The sequence below is a fragment of the Photinus pyralis genome, unplaced genomic scaffold (genome assembly GCF_008802855.1).
Source record: "Photinus pyralis isolate 1611_PpyrPB1 unplaced genomic scaffold, Ppyr1.3 Ppyr1.4_LG10, whole genome shotgun sequence".
NCBI lineage: Eukaryota > Metazoa > Arthropoda > Insecta > Coleoptera > Lampyridae > Photinus > Photinus pyralis.
The window spans coordinates 9,018,021-9,042,319 of record NW_022170250.1 but is presented as its reverse complement, the minus strand read 5'-3'; the positions used below and the strand labels follow the sequence as shown (position 1 = coordinate 9,042,319).

Genomic DNA, 24,299 nt, shown 5'->3' with positions numbered 1-24,299 from the left:
TACTCCGATTTTTCAGATTCGATCTGATTCTTCAGATTCCTCCGATTCTTCAGATTCCTCAGATTCTTTAGGTTCTTCAATCGGCACATTCTTCAGCTCCTTCAGATCCTTCGGAGTCTTCAAATCTTTCAGATTCCTCCGATTCCTCAAGGTTCCTCCGAATTTGAGATCCTTCACGTCCTTCAACTCCTTCACATCCTTCAGATGCGTCATATCCGAGGTCATATCTTTCAGACCGTTCAAATGCTTTACATCAAGTGCGTTATTTGCATTCTTCAGATTCCTCCGAGGTTCCTCAGATTGTTCGTGCTTTAGATTCTTCCGATTCTTCAGATTCCCTCGATTATTCATATTCCTCGGATTTGTTAGATTTTTCCGATCCTTCGGATCCTCCACATCTTGCTTCAGGCCAGTCAGATCCTTCAGATTCCTCTGATTTGTCAGATCCTTCAAATTGTTCAATTCCTTCAATTCGTCGTCAGATTCTTCAGATCCTTCACATTCTTCATATCTTTCAGATCCTTTAAATCCTTCAGATCAGACAGATTTCTTCAGATTACCCCGATTCCTCAGATTCCGAAAATTGTTCATCTTTCCGATCTCACTTCAGATATCGCTTCAGATCTTTCAGTTTCTTCAGATCGAGCTTCAGATCCTTCAGATTATTCATATTTCAGATTCTTCAATCCGTCGGGTTCCTCAGATTTTTGGGATCCTTCAGATTCCTCAGATTTTTATTGTATTTGGCTTCAGATCTTCAAATTAGTTAGATCCCACAGATCCTTCATCCTTCACATTCTTCCTATTCTTCGGTTCCTCTAAATCTCGCTTTAGATTCCTCAGATTCTTCAAGTCTTTCAGATTTTTCAGTTTCTTCAGATCCTTCAGATTATTCAGATTTCAGATTCTTCAATCCCGCAGGTTCCTCAGATTTTTTAGATCCTGCAGATTTCTCAGATTTTCAATCTTCAGATCCTTCAAATTTCACTACAGATCTTCAGATTCTTACTATCCTTTGGTTCCTCTAGATCTCGCTTTAGATTCCTCAGATTCTTCAAATCCTTAAGATTTGTCCGATCCTTCAGATTCCTCCGAATTTGAGATCCTTCACGTCCTTCAACTGCTTCAGATTCTTCATATCTTTCCGACCCTTCAAATCCATTACATCCATCAGGTCCGTTATTTGCATTCTTCAGATTCCTCCGAGGTTCCTTTGATTTTTCGTGCTTTAGATTCTTCAGATTACTTCTATTCTTCAGATTCTCCAGATTCTTCAGATTACCCGGAGTTTTCACATTCTTCAGATTCTTCAGATTTTTGATTCTTCAGATTCTTCAGGTTTTTGATTCTTCAGATTCTTCAGATTCTTCAGATTCTTCAGATTCTTCAGATTCTTCAGATTCTTCAGATTCTTCAGATTCTTCAGATTCTTCAGATTCTTCAGATTCTTCAGATTCTTCAGATTCTTCAGATTCTTCAGATTCTTCAGATTCTTCAGATTCTTCAGATTCTTCAGATTCTTCAGATTTTTCAGATTCTTTCTTCAGATTCTTTCTTCAGATTCTTCAGATTCTTCAGATTCTTCAGATTCTTCAGATTCTTCTTCAGATTCTTCAGATTCTTCAGATTCTTCAGATTCTTCAGATTCTTCAGATTCTTCAGATTCTTCAGATTCTTCAGATTCTTCAGATTCTTCAGATTCTTCAGATTCTTCAGATTCTTCAGATTCTTCAGATTCTTCAGATTCTTCAGATTCTTCAGATTCTTCAGATTCTTCAGATTCTTCAGATTCTTTAGATTCTTCAGATTCTTCAGATTCTTCAGATTCTTCAGATTCTTCAGATTCTTCAGATTCTTCAGATTCTTCAGATTTTTCAGATTCTTTAGATTCTTCAGACTCCTCAGACTCTCTCAGATCCTTCAGATTCTTCAGATTCTTCAGATTCTTCAGATTCTTCGATTGTTCAGATTATTCAGATTCTTCGAATTCTTCTGTTTAATTTTTCGGATTATTTGAATTCTTTGGATTCTGCAGTTCTACATAAGATACTTCGGATGTTTCTGGTTCTTCGGATCCTTCAGATTCTTCAGATCTTTCAGATTCTTTAGATTTTTCAGATTCTTCGGATTCTTCACATTCTTCGGATTCTTCACATTCTTCGGATTCTTCACATTCTTCAGATTCTTCGGATTCTTTAGATTTCTCGGATTCTGCGAATACTTCGAATTCTTCAGATTTTTTAGATTCTTCTGATTTTCGAATCGTTTTGCTTCGTTGGTTGCCTCGGATTCTTTGGATTCCTCAGATTTCTAGGATTCTCGGGATTCTTCGGACTATTGAGATTATTCAGATTTTTTAAATTCTTCGGATTCTGTGGATATTTTGAATTCTTCGAATTTTTCCGATTCTTCGTCAAATATGGAAGTGATTTTTGGGATTCTCCCGTATTTTGGGATCTTACAGATTCTTTAGATTCTTCGCATTTTTTAATTGTTCGGATTCTTCAAGTTATTCGGATTTTTCAGATTCTTTAGATTCTTCAGACTCCTCAGACTCTTCAGACTCTTTAGATTCTTCATGTTGCCTTTTCAGATTTAACAGATTCTTCAGATTCCACAGTTTCCTCAGATTCGGATACTTAAGATGTTTCGGATTCTTTGGAGTCATCGGATTATTCGCATTCTTCAGATTCTGCGGATACTTAAGAAACTTCCTCGGATTCTGGGGATTTATTCGGAATCTTCGAATTCCTCAGATTTCCTTAAATTCTCATAAATCCGTGGAAAATCTCGCATGCTCTAAAAATAAGGACTTGAGTTGCATCATGTTCCATGGCGAACTTAAAGTACTCCTTATCGAGCCTCATTATCTGTATTTCCATGGTGACCAACAAAGAATTGTTAAATCGAAGAATATTATTTACACTTGCTGACCTTCGTACCTCTAACAATATTGGCGTGCCAGTGTAAATATGGGGTCAGGGCAAACGACTGTTTAATCTTGTACTCAATTTAAATTTCAAATAATCGTTTATTAAACGCCACTGATGCCCGTCACTCATCGACAATAATTGGTTACATAAATTTCACAAATTTTTTTGTTTAATTACCACATAATAAATATAGGTATGCATGTAGGAGGGATCGTCGCACGTTTAGATCACCGTTAGTTCTGTGAAGAAGTGCAATCGTAAAGTTTGTTTATAATTATTGCTGTGGTAAGCGACTGTTTTTGTAGTATTTAGGAATTTTTTCGGTCAAGCATGCAAAAGCTTCTGGGAGGTCTGGGGGGATTACCTATTACGTTTCATTAATTTTTTGAATTACGTGTCGTGAAACCGGATCAAAAGCATCTTCAAATGGACATTCGGGGCCGCCTTATAAAAAATCATACGCATTTCGCTCAAAAATGTCAAGTAAAGTTTATTTATTGTCCATAGATCGCCATGGCTGTCATTTTCCCGAAGTTACTGCTTCTGCTACTAGCAATCGCCGGGGTCCACTTGAGGGACTGTCACTACCGATTTTGGAAATCGATATCGTGCACCGGAATCAAATCCTTGGATCAACTGAGAAACGGGGTACACGAATCCATTGAGCTTGACAACGTCAAAAAGCCCGATTTTGAAGGTTTGGAAATGGAGCACAGCCAAATCGACTTTCTCAACTCGAGCACGTTTGAAGGCTTCGACGAAATCCAAAGGTTCAAAATTCTCTTCAGCAACGTCAGCAGCATACCGGACGGCACTTTCGAAAAGTTGAAGAATCTCGTCGAAATTCAAATTGGTTTCAGTAACGTCGCCGATCTTGGGGATGAAGCGTTTCGTGGGATGCCCAACTTGCAGCTGCTTCACTATTACGTGACGAAGGTCGGAAAATTCCACAAGGATGCGTTCGGGGACCTTCGGTCCCTAACCAAGCTCGATTTGCACAACGACGACTTGGAAGAAATCGAAGAGGGCACTTTCGACAACCTGGTCAATTTGAAAGAATTGGAGCTGCTTGGTAACAAACTGAAGCGCCTACCCGAAAAGGCTCTCGCGAAGTTGACCTCGGTCGAGAACATCTGGATCGCAGACAATCAGCTGGAGCTCCTGGACGCGGACACCTTCGCCGGCCTATCAAATTTGAAGACGCTCAACTTACAAGGCAATCGCTTGAGGAGTTTACCCCCGAAGCTTTTCGACGGTTTAGACGCGCTCACCGAGCTCTTGATACGGCAGAACCTCATAACGGAAGTGGACGAGGGGGTTCTTTCAAGTTTGAAACACCTGAAAACGCTCGATCTGGCCAGTAATCAAATTTCAGCATTACCGGCCGGTTTGTTGAGCAATTTAAGCGACCTTGAATCGCTCGGGCTGTCCGAAAATAACGTAACGAGCTTAAACCCCGACGCGCTCAAGGGACTTACCAAGCTCGCGATGTTAGACCTGAAGAAAAACCAAATCGTCGCAATTCCCCCGGGGTTTTTCGCCGACAACGGCCAGCTGAAGACGCTCGAGCTTAGCGCGAACAAGCTTAAAGAATTAGCGGCGACGACGTTTGACAATTTGAAGCAGCTGTCTTACTTGTACTTGTCACAAAACCAAATTTCGGAAATGGATCAGGGCGCGTTTCAGTCTCTGGAGAGCTTGGAGTACTTGGATCTGAGCGACAACCAGTTGGAGGCGATCGCGCCTAACGTTTTCGGCAATCTGAGGAAGATGCAAACCCTGAGTTTGGCCAGAAACAAAATTAAAGCGCTACCTGCTGGAATCTTCGACGCCCTGACGTCGATATCCGCCATTTACTTGCCCAGCAATCAGATCACCAGCCTGGAACCGAACCTGTTTGACAACCTGTCAAATTTGAGCAGCTTGGATGTGTCCGATAATAAACTGGAGAGCCTCCCACCGGGACTCTTCAAAAATCAGCGAGAACTGAAATCGTTTTACCTAAGCAATAACAAGCTGAAGGCCATCGAAGGCGAATCCCTGAAGGGATTGTCAGCGCTCACGTTCTTCCGTTTGGAAAACAACCCCATTGCACGCATCGACTGTGACGCCATCGCCCATTTGACCGCTGTTGAATTTTTAACCTTCGATAACAACAACATAAACGAGGTCTCTCCCGGTTGCTTCTCCAAGTTGAAGAACCTCTACTCACTGGAGATCACGAAGAATAAACTAAAAACCCTGAAGAAAGGGATCTTCGACGGACTGGAAAGGGTGATGACCTTAAATTTGGACGATAACGAAATTGAAGATATTGACGAGGGTGCGTTCTCCGGCCTGGACACTATTCAAAGAGTGTCGCTTCATAACAATCGCATCTCTAAGATTTCAAAGTCGACCTTTACCGGGCTCGAAAACGTAACTATGCTGACCTTAACCGCGAACAAAATTGCCTCTATCGATTCCACTACCTTTCAGCTCGTGGCGAACCTGCAGTTCCTCTACTTGGGCTCGAATCGGCTGAGCAAGCTGGAGGGTGACGTGCTCGACAAACTACCACATTTGCTGGTGTTGGACTTGTCGGATAACGGAATCGAAAGTCTTCCCGCTGACCTCTTCAAGTCAACCAAACTGCTGAACACGCTCCATTTGAACAAAAACAAAATTCGCAATTTGGAAAAGGGCACCATTCCGCCCGCCGACGACTTGCAGTACCTGTACCTCAACAACAACGAAATAGAAGAAATAAAACCGGGGGCCTTTGGAGAGTTCAGGCAGTTGCGCGATGTGGATTTGTCGAACAACACGCTGAAACACGTCACGTCCGAGATGTTCGCCGGGCTGACGCAGCTGTTCTCGATCCATCTGGAAAATAATCAAATCAGCGATCTCAACCCGAATACGTTCGACAATCTTCCCGCATTGTCCCGGGTGACTCTGGACGGAAACAAGTTGGACGCTAAGGTGTTGATGATTATCGACAGCAAATTTCCGGAGCTTAAACCGATCATCCTTAATTAAAACTGTTTGAGGGTAACAGCCGCTGTGATTGTTGAATTTTTATTAATGTAAATACCATAAAAATAAAGAGTTTTAGCATATGTCTCTTTGTCTTCATTCCAGCAACAAAATGGATGTTGGAGAGAGTGTCTCCGCAAAACTTTATCCGTTGGTAACGACGTTAGCCCTCGACATCAAAGATTCTAGCAAGTTGAAGGGAGAGTAGTTGCGGAAAGCTATACCGAGGAGGTGATCTCAGTCTCAGATACTTGGAAGAGGGGGCAAATGTTTCAGGTGTCATAGAAGAAACCTCGGTTACTGTGATTTCCGGTAGGTGAACTCCTTTGAGAATATATTTAGAGTAAGAATTTTCTGGAACCTTCACTTCGGGAATATTGGAGGCGTGAGGCGTTTTCTTAGGGCAAAATAAGAACTTCTCCCGATCAACTTTTGTACCACCTTATGCCGGTATTCCGGAATAGACGTGTACTAAAGTATTGCAGACTCCCCGCTAACATTTTTTTCCACAAACAGTTTTGTCTTGAGGACTCACTTGAAAGTTGGAAGGATTATCCCTTTTCTGCGCACTGCAGAGAACGTAGCACCAGGCGGTCTGGGACGTTTGGAATACTCCCAAGCAACGCAAAAGTAAATGGTCATTTCCGGAAAATTATGTGAAAAGAGGCCACCCAGCAAAAAAGGATTTAATCTGGTCTGGCGGGTTCCACTTGCATTCATTTCCCATTTGTAAGATGCAACTTCTATTAAAATAGTAAAAATCCGGCCACAAATATAAAAGATAGCGTTGCAAAGGTGCAATCCATTTTTGACGTACTACTTCAATTTCAGTTTATAAGAAGAATTTCGTTTAAATGCTTCCATAGATTAAAAAAAGCTGGCACTGCGCAAGCGCCAAACCAAATTCTTGAAACTGGCGTTTGTTTTCCTTTATTCCAAGTGCCCATGTATCAAATTTCGTTTAAATGCTTCCATAGATTAAAAAAAGCTGGCACTGCGCATGCGCCAAACCAAATTCTTGAAACTGGCGTTTGTTTTCCTTTATTTCAAGTGCCCATGTATCAAATTTCGTTTAAATGCTTCCATAGATTAAAAAAAGCTGGCACTGCGCAAGCGCCAAACCAAATTCTTGAAACTGGCGTTTGTTTTCCTTTATTCCAAGTGCCCATGTATCAAATTTCGTTTAAATGCTTCCATAGATTAAACAAAGCTGGCACTGCGCATGCGCCAAACCAAATTTGAAACTGGCGTTTGATTTTCCTTTACTCTAAGTCCCTATGTATCAAATTTCGTTTAAATGCTTCCATAGATCAAAAAAAGCTCGCACTGCGCATGCGCCAAACCAAATTTTGAAACTGGCGTTTGATTTTCCTTTATTTCAAGTGCCTGTGTATCAAATTTCGTTTAAATGCTTCCATAGATTAAAAAAGCTGGCACTGCGCAAGCGCCAAACCAAATTCTTGAAACTGGCGTTTGTTTTCCTTTATTCCAAGTGCCCATGTATCAAATTTCGTTTAAATGCTTCCATAGATTAAAAAAAGCTGGCACTGCGCATGCGCCAAACCAAATTCTTGAAACTGGCGTTTGATTTTCCCTTATTTCAAGTGCCTGTGTATCAAATTTCGTTTAAATGCTTCCATAGATTAAAAAAAGCTGGCACTGCGCAAGCGCCAAACCAAATTCTTGAAACTGGCGTTTGTTTTCCTTTATTCCAAGTGCCCATGTATCAAATTTCGTTTAAATGCTTCCATAGATTAAAAAAAGCTGGCACTGCGCATGCGCCAAACCAAATTTGAAACTGGCGTTTGATTTTCCTTTACTCTAAGTCCCTATGTATCAAATTTCGTTTAAATGCTTCCATAGATCAAAAAAAGCTCGCACTGCGCATGCGCCAAACCAAATTTTGAAACTGGCGTTTGATTTTCCTTTATTTCAAGTGCCTGTGTATCAAATTTCGTTTAAATGCCTCCATAGATTAAAAAAGCTGGCACTGCGCAAGCGCCAAACCAAATTCTTGAAACTGGCGTTTGTTTTCCTTTATTCCAAGTGCCCATGTATCAAATTTCGTTTAAATGCTTCCATAGATTAAAAAAAGCTCGCACTGCGCATGCGCCAAACCAAATTTTGAAACTGGCGTTTGATTTTCCTTTATTTCAAGTGCCTGTGTATCAAATTTCGTTTAAATGCTTCCATAGATTAAAAAAAGCTGGCACTGCGCAAGCGCCAAACCAAATTCTTGAAACTGGCGTTTGTTTTCCTTTATTCCAAGTGCCCATGTATCAAATTTCGTTTAAATGCTTCCATATAGATTAAAAAAAGCTGGCACTGCGCATGCGCCAAACCAAATTTGAAACTGGCGTTTGATTTTCCTTTACTCTAAGTCCCTATGTATCAAATTTCGTTTAAATGCTTCCATAGATCAAAAAAAGCTCGCACTGCGCATGCGCCAAACCAAATTTTGAAACTGGCGTTTGATTTTCCTTTATTTCAAGTGCCTGTGTATCAAATTTCGTTTAAATGCTTCCATAGATTAAAAAAGCTGGCACTGCGCAAGCGCCAAACCAAATTCTTGAAACTGGCGTTTGTTTTCCTTTATTCCAAGTGCCCATGTATCAAATTTCGTTTAAATGCTTCCATAGATTAAAAAAAGCTGGCACTGCGCATGCGCCAAACCAAATTCTTGAAACTGGCGTTTGATTTTCCTTTATTCCAAGTGCCTATGTATCAAATTTCGTTTAAATGCTTCCATAGATAAAAAAAAAGTTGGCACTGCGCGTGCGCAAAACCAAATTTTGAAACTGGCGTTTGATTTTCCTCTATTCCAAGTCCCTATGTATCAAATTTCGTTTAAATGCTTCCATAGATTAAAAAAAGCTGGCACTGCGCATGCGCCAAACCAAATTCTTGAAACTGGCGTTTGATTTTCCTTTATTCCAAGTGCCCATGTATCAAATTTCGTTTAAATGCTTCCATAGATTAAAAAAGCTGGCACTGCGCAAGCGCCAAACCAAATTCTTGAAACTGGCGTTTGTTTTCCTTTATTCCAAGTGCCCATGTATCAAATTTCGTTTAAATGCTTCCATAGATTAAAAAAGCTGGCACTGCGCATGCGCCAAACCAAATTCTTGAAACTGGCGTTTGATTTTCCTTTATTCCAAGTGCCTATGTATCAAATTTCGTTTAAATGCTTCCATAGATAAAAAAAAAGTTGGCACTGCGCGTGCGCAAACCAAATTTTGAAACTGGCGTTTGATTTTCCTCTATTCCAAGTCCCTATGTATCAAATTTCGTTTAAATGCTTCCATAGATTAAAAAAAGCTGGCACTGCGCATGCGCCAAACCAAATTCTTGAAACTGGCGTTTGATTTTCCTTTATTCCAAGTGCCTATGTATCAAATTTCGTTTAAATGCTTCCATATAGATTAAAAAAAGCTGGCACTGCGCATGCGCCAAACCAAATTCTTGAAACTGGCGTTTGATTTTCCTTTATTTCAAGTGCCTGTGTATCAAATTTCGTTTAAATGCTTCCATAGATTAAAAAAAGCTCGCACTGCGCATGCGCCAAACCAAATTTTTGAAACTGGCGTTTGATTTTCCTTTATTTCAAGTGCCTGTGTATCAAATTTCGTTTAAATGCTTCCATAGATTAAAAAAAGCTCGCACTGCGCATGCGCCAAACCAAATTTTTGAAACTGGCGTTTGATTTTCCTTTATTTCAAGTGCCTGTGTATCAAATTTCGTTTAAATGCTTCCATAGATTAAAAAAAGCTCGCACTGCGCATGCGCCAAACCAAATTTTGAAACTGGCGTTTGATTTTCCTTTATTTCAAGTGCCTGTGTATCAAATTTCGTTTAAATGCTTCCATAGATTAAAAATAGCTGGAACTGCGCATGCGCCAAACCAAATTTTTGAATCTGGCGTTTGATTTTCCTTTATTTCAAGTGCCTGTGTATCAAATTTCGTTTAAATGCTTCCATAGATTAAAAAAAGCTCGCACTGCGCATGCGCCAAACCAAATTTTGAAACTGGCGTTTGATTTTCCTTTATTCCAAGTCCCTATGTATCAAATTTCGTTTAAATGCTTCCATAGATTAACAAAAGCTGGCACTGCGCATGCGCCAAACCAAATTTTTGAAACTGGCGTTTGATTTTCCCTTATTTCAAGTGCCTGTGTATCAAATTTCGTTTAAATGCTTCCATAGATTAAAAAAAGCTCGCACTGCGCATGCGCCAAACCAAATTTTGAAACTGGCGTTTGATTTTCCTTTATTTCAAGTGCCTGTGTATCAAATTTCGTTTAAATGCTTCCATAGATTAAAAAAGCTGACACTGCGCATGCGCCAAACCAAATTCTTGAAACTGGCGTTTGTTTTCCTTTATTCCAAGTGCCCATGTATCAAATTTCGTTTAAATGCTTCCATAGATTAAAAAAAGCTGGCACTGCGCATGCGCCAAACCAAATTTGAAACTGGCGTTTGATTTTCCTTTACTCTAAGTCCCTATGTATCAAATTTCGTTTAAATGCTTCCATAGATTAAAAAAAGCTGGCACTGCGCATGCGCCAAACCAAATTTGAAACTGGCGTTTGATTTTCCTTTACTCTAAGTCCCTATGTATCAAATTTCGTTTAAATGCTTCCATAGATTAAAAAAAGCTGGCACTGCGCATGCGCCAAACCAAATTTTTGAAACTGGCGTTTGATTTTCCTTTATTTCAAGTGCCTGTGTATCAAATTTCGTTTAAATGCTTCCATAGATTAAAAAAAGCTCGCACTGCGCATGCGCCAAACCAAATTTTGAAATTGGCTTTTGATTTTCCTTTATTCCATGTGCGTATGTATCAAATTTCGCTTAAATTCTTCCATAAATAAAAAAAGTTGGCACTGCGCATGCGCAAAACCAAATTTTGAAATTGGCGTTTGATTTTCCTTTATTCCAAGTGGCTATGTATCAAATTTCATTTAAATACTTTTATAATTAAAAAAGTTTGTCATTCGGTTTATAAATGGTCGAGATGCGAAAAGGGCACCTGTGAATTTGGAATCGATTCAACTCAACATATGGCTAAAGCTATGCTCATATTGAATTTCATGCAATTCAGTTCATAACTAACGTAAATGTCAAAGCGATCGGACATTTCTAAACAAAGTTATCGTTCACACGGACAGATACATGGACAGACAGACAATGGAACAGACGGGCAGACCAACAGACAGACGACAGACAGCAATACAAAATTATTAACGATCTCTAGGATCGTTAATATACGGCAAAAGTGTAAAATTATGGAACATGTAAAAAACGGTTTTTTGGTTTTTTTACAATAACTTTTTTAGCAATAAACGCAGAAAAAATTCCTTCCTTGGTGCAAGCCTCGACACCATAACAAACCAAATAGCGAAAAAAGTAGAACAATAGCTCTTAAGATAAAGAACTAGTAGCGTCTCGAAGAACGAGCGGACGGACAGACGGACAAAGTGGCCACAATAGCGCATTTTTTTTTGTGGAAATGCGCTAAAAAGAGTTTAATGGCCTTTTCTAAACGTTAGTAGCTATTGTTGTGGAATTATGGAAATAGCAGAAGAACTGCCGTTTACTGGAGGATATTCCATACCCCCCGGGCCCCCCGGTAGCATTTTTTTTCACAAACAGTTTTGTCTTCAAGGCTCTCTTGTTGTTGGGGAAGGACTATAACATTCTTCCCTCCGCACTGCAGAGAACGTAGCACCGGGGGGTCTGGGGGTATAATACACCTCAGCAACGCAAAAGTAAGTGGCCAGTTCCGGAAAATTATGTTAAAAGTGGCGGGGGTTCAAAACCACCCAGCAAAGAATGACTTGATAACCTTTTCTTTTAAATCTTGTGGTGGAGTTATGGAAATAGCAATAGAACTTGCATTTACTGGGGGGTATGGCCCCCAGACCCCCCGGTGGCGTTGATTTTCATAAAGAGTTTTGTCTAAACTCTTTTGACAGTTGTTGGGAAAGGAATATATAACATCCGTTTCTCCGCATACGGTAGAGAACGTAGCACCGGGGGGTCTGGGGAGGATGGAATACTCCCTGCAACGTAAAAGTAAATGGCCATGTCCAGGAAGTTATGTGTTCAAAACCGCCCAGCAAAGAAGGGCTTTTCCCCATAAACCTTTATGGTGGTATTCTGTAAATGAAGGTGCTGGTAGGAATTTCGGCCAAAATAAATCGAATTCGTGGCCACGTCCCTTTGAACTACCCTTTCTTCAGCGTCAAAAACGACAACAGTCAAATCAAATCGAGCCTATTTATACGGATATTTTCTTTTTTGAACTTCAATCAAGCCAACTTTAAATGAAAAACTTTTTTTAGCAATGAGGTCATAAATGACAAAATCTATCTAATACAAACAGCTTCAATTGACCCAGAGATTGGTGTCTTTAAGAAAAACAAATCCCAAGTTTTGTCATAAATCAAATTCAGTTTACACAAATTCGTTTTAAAAATTGAGCGACCCTTATTTTTACATAAATTCAAATCACTGTACCTCATATCAAAATGTCCTTTGGCAGACGATGAATTTCATAAAAAAGCGGATTTAGCACGGACCTCCTTGCGAGACAATATTTCTGAAACTGACCAATGGAAACGGGAAATTGGATCTTGGCGACTTCTATGGACTCTCTGGGAGTGAGTGCGTTCTGGACCCCGGACGTAATTTAGCCGCCTTTGAACTTCTGGCGGGGATATGAAATTTACAGTATCATTTTTCAGTCTTGAAAATTCTCGTATAAAAAGAGTGTCCGAAATAGCACTTGGTACCGGACCAGGTTTTGTTATGTTTTGCTCGGAGTTCTAACTTGAAATAACCAAAAACCGGCGGCCGGTGTGGTTAACTCTTTCTCAACCGTAGGCCGAATCCCTTCAAAAACTCTCTCCGGATTAATCTCTACCAATCTTTTTGAATTATTTAACGCCCTTCAAAATGGCGCCTAGTGGTTAAGTGAACATTTTTTTAAGAGCTAATGACAATGATTATGAAGTTTGAGACAATTCCAAAAATTATCGCGGACAGACTGTCGCCAAGAGTTCCGAAAGTAATTATTCGGCAGCACGCTATAGAAATCAATTGCCCAGAAAAAAAGTTATCACTAATTTGAATCGGAAACTTCTCAGAGTCTTTAAAATGATGTATGGGTTTCGACGAGCAGGACTGATAATTAAGGAAGGAAGAATAGCGGTATTTGTATAGAAAAGTAAATGCCGTGTGGGATTCTAAATGACCACAAGCTAGTAGCGCAAAAATCATTATAATTTAAACAAAATGGAACTCAATCAAAAACAATAGAAAGATAATTAATGCTCACGTCTTGTCAGTTAGGACCTTGCTTTATTTTCAATAAACTAATTATCTTACATTTAATTAATGATGCAAAAAAGTACTCGATGAAGAAATTAGTGATGAATGCTAGTTAGAGATGATGAGTTTATTGATGGTGTAGGGTGATGGCTGAAGCTGATAAGTTGTTTTATTTTGCAAATTGTCCCTTTTGCTTTAAGGGCCCAAAATCCAAAACTACTCAAAAGAAAATGATGACTTTCGGATGTCCATGAACCTAGCAGAGCAAGCTCAGCAGAACACAATCAAACATATTGCTAATTAGGTACTAATTAAGTACTATATTCCCGAATTAAATGCTGCTTTTTTTTATTAAATTATTACATATTTTGTCAGGTTCATATGAACTCATCAGAGCACTACCTCAAAAAACCAAGAAAATGAAAAATGAACTAACTATAATTAGCTGCTAATTACGTGCCCTATCCCGGAATTAAATGCTCCTTTTTTTTTAAATTATGAATAATTAAAAAAAAGTAGCATTTAATTCGGGAATAGGACACTTAATTAGCACCTAAGTGGTACCTAATTATAGTTAGTTCACTTTTCTTTTTTTGGGTTTTTAAGGTAGTGCTCTGCTGAGTTAATATGAACCTGGCAGAACATGTAATAATTTTTAAAAAAAGCAGCATTTAATTCGGGAATATAGCACTTAATTAGCACCTAATTAGCAATATGTTTGATTGTGTTCTGCTGACCTTGCTCTGCTAGGTTCATGGACATGGCTTTTCGGTACTAATTAATCGTCGTTATCTTCAATAACAAGAATTTTCGAAATGTTCAGATTATAATTTCAATTTCGTAACACAAAGCGTGCGATTGCGAAAGCCTGTCCGTTGTTGATAACAAACTACAAAGCTTTGTGGTAGTGACATCTATCAATAGCGTCATAACGTTACACCTTCGAAAACGACACTCTCCTTCTACTTTGTGGGTGGGGGTGGTGGCCTAAATATGCATGTTAAATGAGTAGGTACCAAGTTGTATTTTCACCATGTATTTCAAAACACTATTGGCTACTCTCTTTTTGGTTCATGCTGTTGTGGCAGGTGAGTGCTGCACCAACCTTGGTACAATGACTCAATACGCTCTAAAATTTCAGAACTGAACTGTTACAAATGCGACAGCTCAAAGGGTGACACTAACTGCAAGGGTTGGTTGGGAGTTGGGGATGAAGCATGCGAAATTCCACCTTCGACTGTATCGTCAGTGTGCCTTGAATATGCGGAAATTGGTAAATGAAAGATGGAATAATGACAATTGCTATTGATCTACTTCTTTCGTAGTGAACGATGTGACAAGATATGTAAGAGAGTGCTCCGTTAGGGAAGATAATGTGTCACCTTGCGTGAGAATGAAAGATAACGGCCGAAACCTTCTCACGTGTAGCGATTGTAGGTATGATAATTGTAACAAATCTATTTTTTAAAAAAAGGACTGTTGTCAAATTGATAGGATTAATTGAACTATGTGCACATTTAAGGAAATGTAATAAGTTTAAATAAAATTTTGTATGAAATGGCCATGGGGATCAAAGATTACCACCAGTTCCTGATTAATTTAGGCAACCCACAGGAATCATACATTTTTCTACGCTCGGCAATTCCCCGTTCGACCCTAACGGCATTAATCTCGCCAACCACCTAATAACAGTACCCCAACCTTCATATCACACCACGGTATTTCTATTGTTGATCATATCACCAAACCCCTCTATCGCCGGCCCTAAGAAACCCCACCATCTTTATCGCCAGAAGCTCCCTGAGTCCCTGATAGGATACCTACTTAATCCCTTTAGGGCGAAGAGATGAGTATTCCGCCAATTCCTACTAGCGGACAGAATACAACAAACTCCACTCCCTCCCTCCACAATCACATTGTTATCCAGCATTTACAACCGCTGTATCTAACTCCCGTACCTACCAACACACTGGAAATCCTCTTCAGAAGTTATGATCGCAAAACCACATAGCGACACCACCAGAGCATTCCTTTACCGAGCGGTTCAAGGATTAAGAAACCACCTACCTCCCAGTTTAGTTTCAGATCGATTAGATGCACCCAAGATCCTCCTCTGCAATCAGAGATTGGCAAATCCTTCAACAACCGACACTTGCACTCTTGCAATACGACCGGAGATTTTGGATTATTCTATCGATCGCTTGTTGCGTGGTAGTTGTTTCTCTGGCACTGACCGCCTATATTTCCTTTCAGCTTGTTTGATTGATTTATGTCGAATAAATTTGTTTCATCTGACCGGTTTTGTGACTAATCGAGCCCGAAATTTCTTAGAGAAATTCTGCATTTCCCTTAAGTTTTCATATCAGTAAGTAGTTCGCCTAACCTTCCCTTTATGAGTATCCTCTTCTGACAATTCGTCTACGAGATACTCGTTTCGACCTCATTAATAGATATTATGTCTCATCTAGACGATTCAGTTTACCTTTGTGAATACTCTCCACTGACACCCCTTTTGAGAGATATTCGCTCTAAAAGCTTCGACATCACCAATGGATATATTTATTTCCCTTTGTGAGTTCCATCTACCTACACCCCACTCAACATTCCTTTTTTACCAAAAATCGACTACTCCAAAATTTCTCGGAAAAACATTTTTTGTTATTAATTTTGGTGCGTAGAATCCAAAACGATTCGTACTTTTTCGATTAGACCTCTCAATCAAAAGGAAAATGTTTTTTCCTGGTCGATCTCAGACAATTTTTTTTGGGCCTCAAAAAAAGGCAGTGTATAACCTTCCTGTTTACCAAAAATCGACTACTCCAAAATTTCTCGGGAAAACACTTTTTCTTGGGAGGGGGGCTGCTCTGGAAGATAGCCTATGATGGAGTTTTAAGAATAAGAGTGCCTTCTGGGGAACGATTCCTGGCTTTGCGGATGAAAGCATTATGCGGGTCACTCTTTAATTGGGCGAAAGCCTGTTGAGGGTCTAGAACAAGAGAGGAGAAATGAATAAATGAATAAATGAATAAATGAATAAATGAATAAATGAATAAATGAATAAATGAATAAATGAATAAATGAATAAATGAACAAATGAACAAATGAAGAAATGAAGAAATGAACAAATGAACAAATGAACAAATAAACAAATGAACAAATGAACAAATGAGTAAATGGGTATGGAAATGTTTTGTGGGGGGGGAGGTAATAAGCGGGGGGTGCGGGGTATAGTGGTTCTATTGTCATTCCCGGAACCCAGGAGAGTACCGAAGATTAGATGGAAAGGAGTTATTGAGTCAGCCTTTGACAAGAGCTCTTTTGCTGGAGAGTATTCCATACCCCTCAGGCCCCCCGGGACTATGTTCTATGCAATACTTCCGTGCAGAAAAGGATCCGATAATTTTCCAACAAAAACCATCCTAAGGGCTAGACAGTCTTCTCTGGAGGAAAGTGTTATCGAGGGGTCTGGGGGGTATGGAATACCCCCAATGTACAGTACTTCCATTGTACCGAAGTACCGCGAGTGAGAGGAAAAGAAGTTATCGAGTTCCCTTTTGCCGAGGGCTCTCTAGTAAGGAATCCGAACTCTTAAAGGGACTTCCAAACACGCCTTTTAGACTTTTAGTTAAATAGGAACTGTAGACGGATCTGAAACACTATCAAAGATTCTTCAAGGCCTTTTGATGCCTCTTACTGACCCCTGCAAGCTTTTAGATTGCTTAAAAGAGATGTAAATGTACTTAAGGTCGCAAAGGGTCTTTATCTTTCGAAGAATTCTGCAGGTACTACTTCACATACTTTTAAAGCAGGGTTTTGAAAGCCTCTTAAATAGTATATTAAGAAACAAGTTTCATAAGTGGCGCGTTTAACGCACGAGTTCAAGTTTAGAAAACGAGCCGCTCGCGGCGATGGGGCGTCTTATGAAACAAGTTTCTTATACTATTTTTTCTATTGAGAAGAAATTTTCGAGAAATTTTTATCAAAATGATGTTATAGTAACTTTTTGTAACTAGGGAATTTTGATATAGAAGTTGTATTAGTGCAGGTTGTATTAAGTTGGCAGTACCACGTCCCAAATATTTCACTTATTTAAATACACTCTCATCAATTTTGTTTTAATTAATAAACTTCAGAAATTAGTACATTAACTGTGGAACAATTCATAAAGGCAAAATGCAGTCCTTCGTCCTTTTATATAAGTTATGTGAAATTCAGTCGTGTCACTGTCGATTAACGACAAAGCTAACAGCTAACAGATTTCGCCCATACGACACTGCTTCTACTTATATTGGTGACTGACATAAAAAGAAAAACAAAGGTTTCTTTTTGCGATTTGCCATTAACGGTCACTAACGGATCGGTCCTTAGTGGGTTGTTGTTACGTGATAACTGATAGTGTCACTCATTACGACGGGTTCGGCTTCGGATCGTCACTTCCTCTTAGGAGCATAACGATACTACACAAATCAGGCTCACGATATGAATAACGCAGAACAAGTGCTAAAAGCAATAAGCTGCTCCTTTAAAATATTGTTTAATGTGTTCCGAAGGTATCCTCGTTGTCATCCATTCCCCATTCGAAATCTCCTTTATAACCTGTAGGTCGTTTTTGGTAGATAGGTACACTATTCGTACTAGTAATCATTGGTCACAGATTGTACGTAGATGTTGAACGTGCTACAAAAAGAGGCATTAATCATTAATGTACAAATTTACCTCAAAGCCCCACATTTTTGATATCTCGGTTCTTACGCTACATACCGTAATATTTAATTCCCTTTTGAGTTTTGGAAGGAGAAAGTAATTAAGTGGTTTTTTCATATTGTTCTTGTAATTTGATTAACACTATCAGCCTTACATGTCTCGCTTTTAATCAAATAGAAAGGGAATCTTGTCTTTCTGTATATCAAAACATAACCCTAATTTGTAAATAAATACAATCGAATGTCAAATAGGGTAGTGAATTTAGGTTTTCCACTTTAATACCAACTTAAAAACGGTGCGTTAATAGGTCTCATTAACGCACTGTTTTGAGCGGAAAACAGTGCGTTAATAAGAACATTTAAAAATCGAAATAGAAAAATAATCTTTTTCTATTTCGATGTGGAAACAATACCAAAACCGTAATTGATTGGCCCAGTTTGCGTGCGTTTCTAGACAGAAATGATGCTGAAAGAAATAGAAACGCATTATTTTTTTTATTTTGTTGGATTGGTACCCCTCGCTTTTTTGCTGTCAACGGTATCCGTTAAATCAAAACTAAACATAACCTGTAAAGTGTAAATAACGTACGAGGAACTTGACCGATTGTATTAATTCCGATTAATTTTGAATATATACTCCAAAGGGTAGAACTTTTTTTATTTTTACTTAGCGTAGTAAAATATGCCAGCAGTACATTCTTGCTTACTTTTTGAACTCCCTTCTCGGCCAGCCAGTTTTCAAAAATTTTGTACTCGTACTTTACTTTCGATTTTACAGGCAGTAAATTTAACGTCGCTTCATTGGCAATCTCTTGGGTCTCTGGTGGGGTACAAGAGACGTGTTTGTCATCCGTATTCATCATAACTGCCGCAAAATGGAATTATGACCAAATAATTAAAAGTTTGAAAATACAGGAATCAGGTTAACCAACGTGAAAATAAATGAATTGTGTCTATTACCAACATACACTGAATGATAGTTTAAAATTACCTAACAACGCCTAAAGGCAATATTTATAATTTGTATAATTTGTTATTTAAAATAAAAGTCGAAATAGAAAAAATAGTATAAAGCACACGTGTCATTTGTCTACTTGTCGCACTCGGCTTTTGCCGCATTCGCCGCTACGCGGCTTATGCGGCAAACTACCTCGTGCGATAATCTTCGTCAAATGACACTTGTACTTTAATATACTATAATGGTTATGGCTCTTAAACACCTGTTTAGCTCCGAGAGACTGGTGCGAAGTGACCGAGGAAGTATATGAAAGCGATGAAGCTTGTGAAAGTGAGAGAGAGAGAGAAAATAATGGAAAAGCGTGAAGAAGGAAAAATGCGATAGGAGAGAATGAGGAGAGATAAAAGAAATGAGAAAGCGATTGAGAAAATGGGAAGAAGGTTATAGCAATGGGAAAAAGAAAACCTGATAGAACAAATTGTAAAATTAGCGAAGGTGCCGAAAGAGAAAAGCGCAGGAGAAAGTGGAGATGGAACATGAAAAAGGAAGTGAAAAAATGGATAGGTGATTGAATTGACTTTCAAGGAAGGAAGGGGAGGAGGGGGCGGAAGGCGAGAGGGAGAGGGGGGAGGAACACAGAGATGATGTAAAAAAATCATCCTTCTTTTATCTTGTTTTGTTTTTTCCTCAGCTTCACTACACACCGTCTTCCAATCTCTTCTCACATATTTTTGTGCTTTTTGCAATTCTCATACATCATCCTCTAATTGTTCACCTTCTTTGCGTTCTACAATTCGTACCATTTCTCCTTTATTATTTATCTCTTGATTTCTCTGTTATTAATTTTTCATTTTCTTTAGTTTCAATTTCTCTGCTTTTTTTTACTTTTGCCTTGAGGTACCAATTTTTACTGCTTCATGTTCATTAATTTATACTCTTTTTTGTAATTTTCTTACCGTAAACCTTTTGTCCACAAACTGAATACATAGTATAGACCCCTGCAGGTTTCAATTTATTCGGAGGGAAATATACCTTTTACGTTATGCTTATATTTGTGGATGTATGATTGGTTGCCTAATTGTAGGTAGATAGAATTCATTTCCTAGGCTCAAGTGGTGGAATGGCAAAACAGTTCGCCCGTTCTGCCCTTCGCCTATCGTAGCGTCGTGGTGGAAATCACAAATTAATACGCACGTGCTCATCGCGAGCGCACGCGTACGCTCGTGTTTCAATTCGTATAAACATGCAGTATGATATTTGACATTTAAAGTAAGATGGCTGTTATTATGTTATCGGTGTTAACACTTTTCAGGTAAATACGCCACTTATTCCTTATACACGTATTCTAAGTTAGTCCATAGTTTAAGTCGCACCCTTCGCTTTCCACTTGTCTTTTCCGTCCGCGACGGAATTTGCTAGGAGGACCCATTTTGGTCGCTTTATTATCGATTATTGATGTCTTTAGTTACCTGCATCCGTGCTTACCTGGCAGAGTGACGTATTTAAATGCGAGGTTAGCGCTGATCATCGCCGCTTTTTTTTTCGGCAATTACGACAGCCTCCGCCAATGGCGGCAAAAATTCAAAAAGTCCGCCCGATTGCCTTTCGTTATCACCCCGCCGCCGTTTCGCTTTAAAGGCGTAGAGGACAAAAATACGATGAATTTTTTATAACTCGCCCCTTTTAGAGAAATTAAAATCGATTGCAATTAGTGTAAATACTTACACTCGTTTTACATGGGCATGTAATACCTAACAGTAAATATACCTATTCGTACTTGTTGTTGACTTGTAGAATTATCTTACCTGCTCTAATTTAACAGAGAAAAAAACAGGCGAAATATTTCATTTGCTTAAACGTTGAAAATAACTGTAACTAGGAATTATACCAAATAAACAGATTTATCATAATTACCTCCGCGATACGTTATCTATTGGTTTTGTCTTATCAAATTAATACAGCATTGATAAGACGGCCGTGTTGTTTTCGTTATTTATAGAAACCGAGTACTTAATTATTTGAATTTTTCAAGTTCGCTGAGAGCGCGTTGCTTACATTGTGTGTTAATTAGACGGGGTTATCCCATACTTTGACATTGTCGCTTGTATTTTCAATGCTATCGCATGTTTTGAACGTATGGAAAATATATTGCGGCCTTTTTCGGGGGGTTACGCAAGCTTCTAACGGGGCGACGCAAATTATCTCGGCGCGAAAAAACGGAATTTCAGGTTGTATGCGCATCTTCGTTCCGTTTTGGGCACTAAATTTTGGATACCTAAACATGGACAATAAGGCAAGGCGGAGATTACGAACATGTGAAGAATGTCGACTCACGTGAAGTTAGCAATGGCATATCTATAAATATGCGAAAGTATGCAGCAACATTAAAACCACTGAATTCAGGAATTGTACTTGGTTTTTTGCAGCCCAATACCAGATTAATCCTCCCCGGGGCCGTACCTAACCCGTGTGAAGATAGCAGTTACAGCCAGCAGTAAATTTTGCATATTTCACGTGACGTTAGCAAAAACGGTGCAAAAATATGCATGTGAAGTTGTGAATGGATAAGTCGTGTTTAGTGATGTTTGGACACCTCATTGGCCACCTACCATAAAATGTACACATTCAATTATGCCAATAAAATGTATGGACATAGTCTTTATTTTTTTAGAAATGATTTCCAAAGTTTTTTCAGCGAACGTAGTGGAAACGAATCAAAATTAGGGGTGTTTAGACCCCCGCAATATCAAATGTAATTGATTTAAATCTACCCTTAAATTACGCCGGTAAATATGCAATATTGGCTTTGCGCGTTTTTTTCTCGATAGAAGGTTTTTTCAAAATCGGAAATTTTGTGCTATCTCAAAAAGGTTTTTTTGTTGTTGGCATATGGGTGACGGACCAATCATTTGCACTTGCCAGAAATGAAAATGCGATATTTACTTTCCACGTTTTTTCTTGTGAAAAGTGAGTTTTTTGAAAATATATCAGGAAATATCAGTCAAATGCGCGAAATAACTTCGCGCTAGCGTTATATACAATATTTTTTCTAGAACCGAACCGATTGTTAATTAAATTTGATGTTTAAGTTCAACTTTGTCACGTGCGCGAAATACTTTTTTTCATATTTTGACGAGGCGAATCCGAGTCAAAATATCAGTCAAATGCGCGAAATAACTTCGCGCTAGCGTTATATACAATATTTTTTCTAGAACCGAACCGATTGTTAATTAAATTTGCTGTTTAAGTTCAACTTTGTCACGTGCGCGAAATACTTTTTTTCACTGTTGACGATTTCGCGCACGTTGTCAAGAGCAACCTTCCTTATTAATTCACCGTTTAAAAATCTAGTACTTCGCGTTTCGAAATTCGTCAGAAAATGACAGATTTTTTTGACAGTTGTTTCAATTTCGCGCATTGAGACTGAAAGTATTTTGACGAGGCGAATCCGAGTCAAAATATCAGTCAAATGCGCGAAATAAATTCGCGCTAGCTTTATATACAATATTTTTTCTACAACTGAACCGATTGTTAATTAAATTTGCTGTTTAAGTTCAACTTTGTCACGTGCGCGAAATACTTTTTTTCACTGTTGACGATTTCGCGCACGTTGTCAAGAGCAACCTTACTTATTAATTAACCGATTAAAAATCTAGTACTTTGCGTTTCGAAATTCGTCAAAAAATGACAGGTTTTTCTGACAGTTGTAGAAAATAGTTATTTATATAACAAGAGCGCGAAGTTCGATTTCGCGCATTGAGACTGAAGGTATTTTGACGAGGCGAATCCGAGTCAAAATATCAGTCAAATGCGCGAAATAACTTCGCGCTAGCGTTATATACAATTTTTTTCTACAACTGAACCGATTGTTAATTAAATTTGCTGTATAAGTTCAACTTTGTCACGTGCGCGAAATACTTTTTTTTCATATTTTGACGAGGCGAATCCGAGTCAAAATATCAGTCAAATGCGCGAAATAACTTCGCGCTATCGTTATATACAATATTTTTTCTACAACTGAACCGATTGTTAATTAAATTTGCTGTTCAAGTTCAACTTTGTCACGTGCGCGAAATATTTTTTTCACTGTTGACGATTTCGCGCACGTTGTCAAGAGCAACCTTACTTATTAATTAACCGATTAAAAATCTAGTACTTCGCGTTTCGAAATCCGTCAGAAAATGACAGTTTTTTTTGACAGTTGTAGAAAAATGACATTTTCTAATAGGCTCTAATGCGGAAAATTTAAAGACAGTACAATCTAAGTGTAATGACATACTAGGCGGCATGCCGCTCGCGACAGCGACATGCCGCAAAATGGAGCGACAAATATTTTGCAGCGACCTGCATTGTTTAATGGCTAAAGGCATAGTATAGCGACTTGCAGTCGTCGCGACAGATGTGTCGTGCCTTGTCGTCGGAAATGCGGCGCGACTTAATTGGGGGGGCACATAGAAACAGGTTTGTGATGACATACTGGACCGCGATTTGCCGCATTTGCGGCGCGAAAGTTTAAGTTTAAACAACAAAAATGTCCGTTGTTGATAAATTATTTAGCCTTGTTAAGCGGTGGTATGGGTGAACAGAGTATTTCCTCACTCGCGTGTTCTGCAGTAGACCTTCTGCTTCGGCTGCACAAACAGCAACCACATTAAGGAAGTGTACGTTCTCCATACTGGGTGTGCCAACTGAAGGAGCAGGGTTGCAGGGTAAAACACCTTTTTCATGAGAATCGTGATTTGTCGTCTTTTTTGTCGTTCAAAACCGCTAAAAGTAGCTCATATCGCTTAAGTATGTCATCCGCTCGTTTTTGCGACATTGACGCTCGATGTCGCTGTCGCGAGCGGCATGTCGCCTAGTATGTCATTACACTAAGATTAGACAATTATAAAAATAGCTATTAAGATAACTAGGTGTTTTATAGGTACTTTAAAGGATGATGCCCATTTTAAATCAGCGACCGAAGGGAAGCAGAACTATAAAAGAATTGTAGTAGATCGACTTAGAACGAACATTTTGACCTGTAAAACATAAAACAGACTTTTTATGATAAGTTGTAACCTACAGAATTCTAAGATATTACAATATCTACGATTCGGCAATTACTACGAGAATTATAAGCCAAAAACCTGATTTTTATAGAAGAAAAGGGGCTCGTTGCGAGTTGCGAAAAACAACCAGAAGATTGTTATAAATTAATTGAAAAATCAAACCTCGTAATAGATTTTGGCATGTGGGATCTGAAAAAGCATTATCTGTTTGATTCTGGTCTTTAGAATCCATTGGAGTTCGGTAAATATTATAACCCAAAAACCCGGTCCTGTTGCATGGAGGACTTGTTTCGAAAAACAACAA

General features: G+C 38.9%; 2 protein-coding genes and 1 long non-coding RNA gene across 4 annotated transcripts; all 3 read left to right on the top strand.

The window, feature by feature from the left end:
• The first annotated feature begins 3,044 nt into the window (after positions 1 to 3,044).
• Positions 3,045 to 6,034, top strand: LOC116161819 (insulin-like growth factor-binding protein complex acid labile subunit). 2 transcript variants are annotated; one of them, XM_031475288.1, is made up of 3 exons: positions 3,045 to 3,218; positions 3,441 to 5,351; positions 5,412 to 6,034. In XM_031475288.1, the coding sequence occupies exons 2-3, from the start codon at positions 3,447 to 3,449 to the stop codon at positions 5,952 to 5,954; spliced, it is 2,448 nt and encodes an 815-aa protein (XP_031331148.1). In that variant the 5' UTR covers positions 3,045 to 3,218; positions 3,441 to 3,446; the 3' UTR covers positions 5,955 to 6,034. The 2 variants fall into 2 exon arrangements, with proteins under 2 accessions (XP_031331148.1, XP_031331147.1); XM_031475287.1 differs by having other exon boundaries at positions 3,046 to 3,218; positions 3,441 to 6,034.
• Positions 6,035 to 14,211: 8,177 nt separating this feature from the next.
• LOC116162187 lies at positions 14,212 to 14,845 on the top strand. Its single transcript, XM_031475734.1, has 3 exons — positions 14,212 to 14,371; positions 14,425 to 14,556; positions 14,609 to 14,845. Exons 1-3 carry the CDS (start codon positions 14,317 to 14,319, stop codon positions 14,749 to 14,751), a joined length of 330 nt encoding a protein of 109 aa, XP_031331594.1. The 5' UTR covers positions 14,212 to 14,316; the 3' UTR covers positions 14,752 to 14,845.
• Positions 14,846 to 20,144: 5,299 nt separating this feature from the next.
• On the top strand, positions 20,145 to 21,599 carry LOC116160880. The gene is made up of 2 exons (XR_004143342.1): positions 20,145 to 21,315; positions 21,371 to 21,599. It is a non-coding gene; the product is annotated as an uncharacterized LOC116160880 (long non-coding RNA).
• The last annotated feature ends 2,700 nt before the right edge of the window (positions 21,600 to 24,299 follow it).

Bases quoted from the DNA above. Each gene is read 5' to 3' on its own strand.
- LOC116161819 (XM_031475287.1), top strand. From the start codon at position 3,447: ATGGCTGTCATTTTCCCGAAGTTACTGCTTCTGCTACTAGCAATCGCC.
- LOC116162187 (XM_031475734.1), top strand. From the start codon at position 14,317: ATGTATTTCAAAACACTATTGGCTACTCTCTTTTTGGTTCATGCTGTT. The intron at 14,372-14,424 runs GTGAGTGCTGCA...CTAAAATTTCAG, and splicing joins GGTTCATGCTGTTGTGGCAG to AACTGAACTGTTACAAATGC. The intron at 14,557-14,608 runs GTAAATGAAAGA...CTTCTTTCGTAG, and splicing joins CCTTGAATATGCGGAAATTG to TGAACGATGTGACAAGATAT.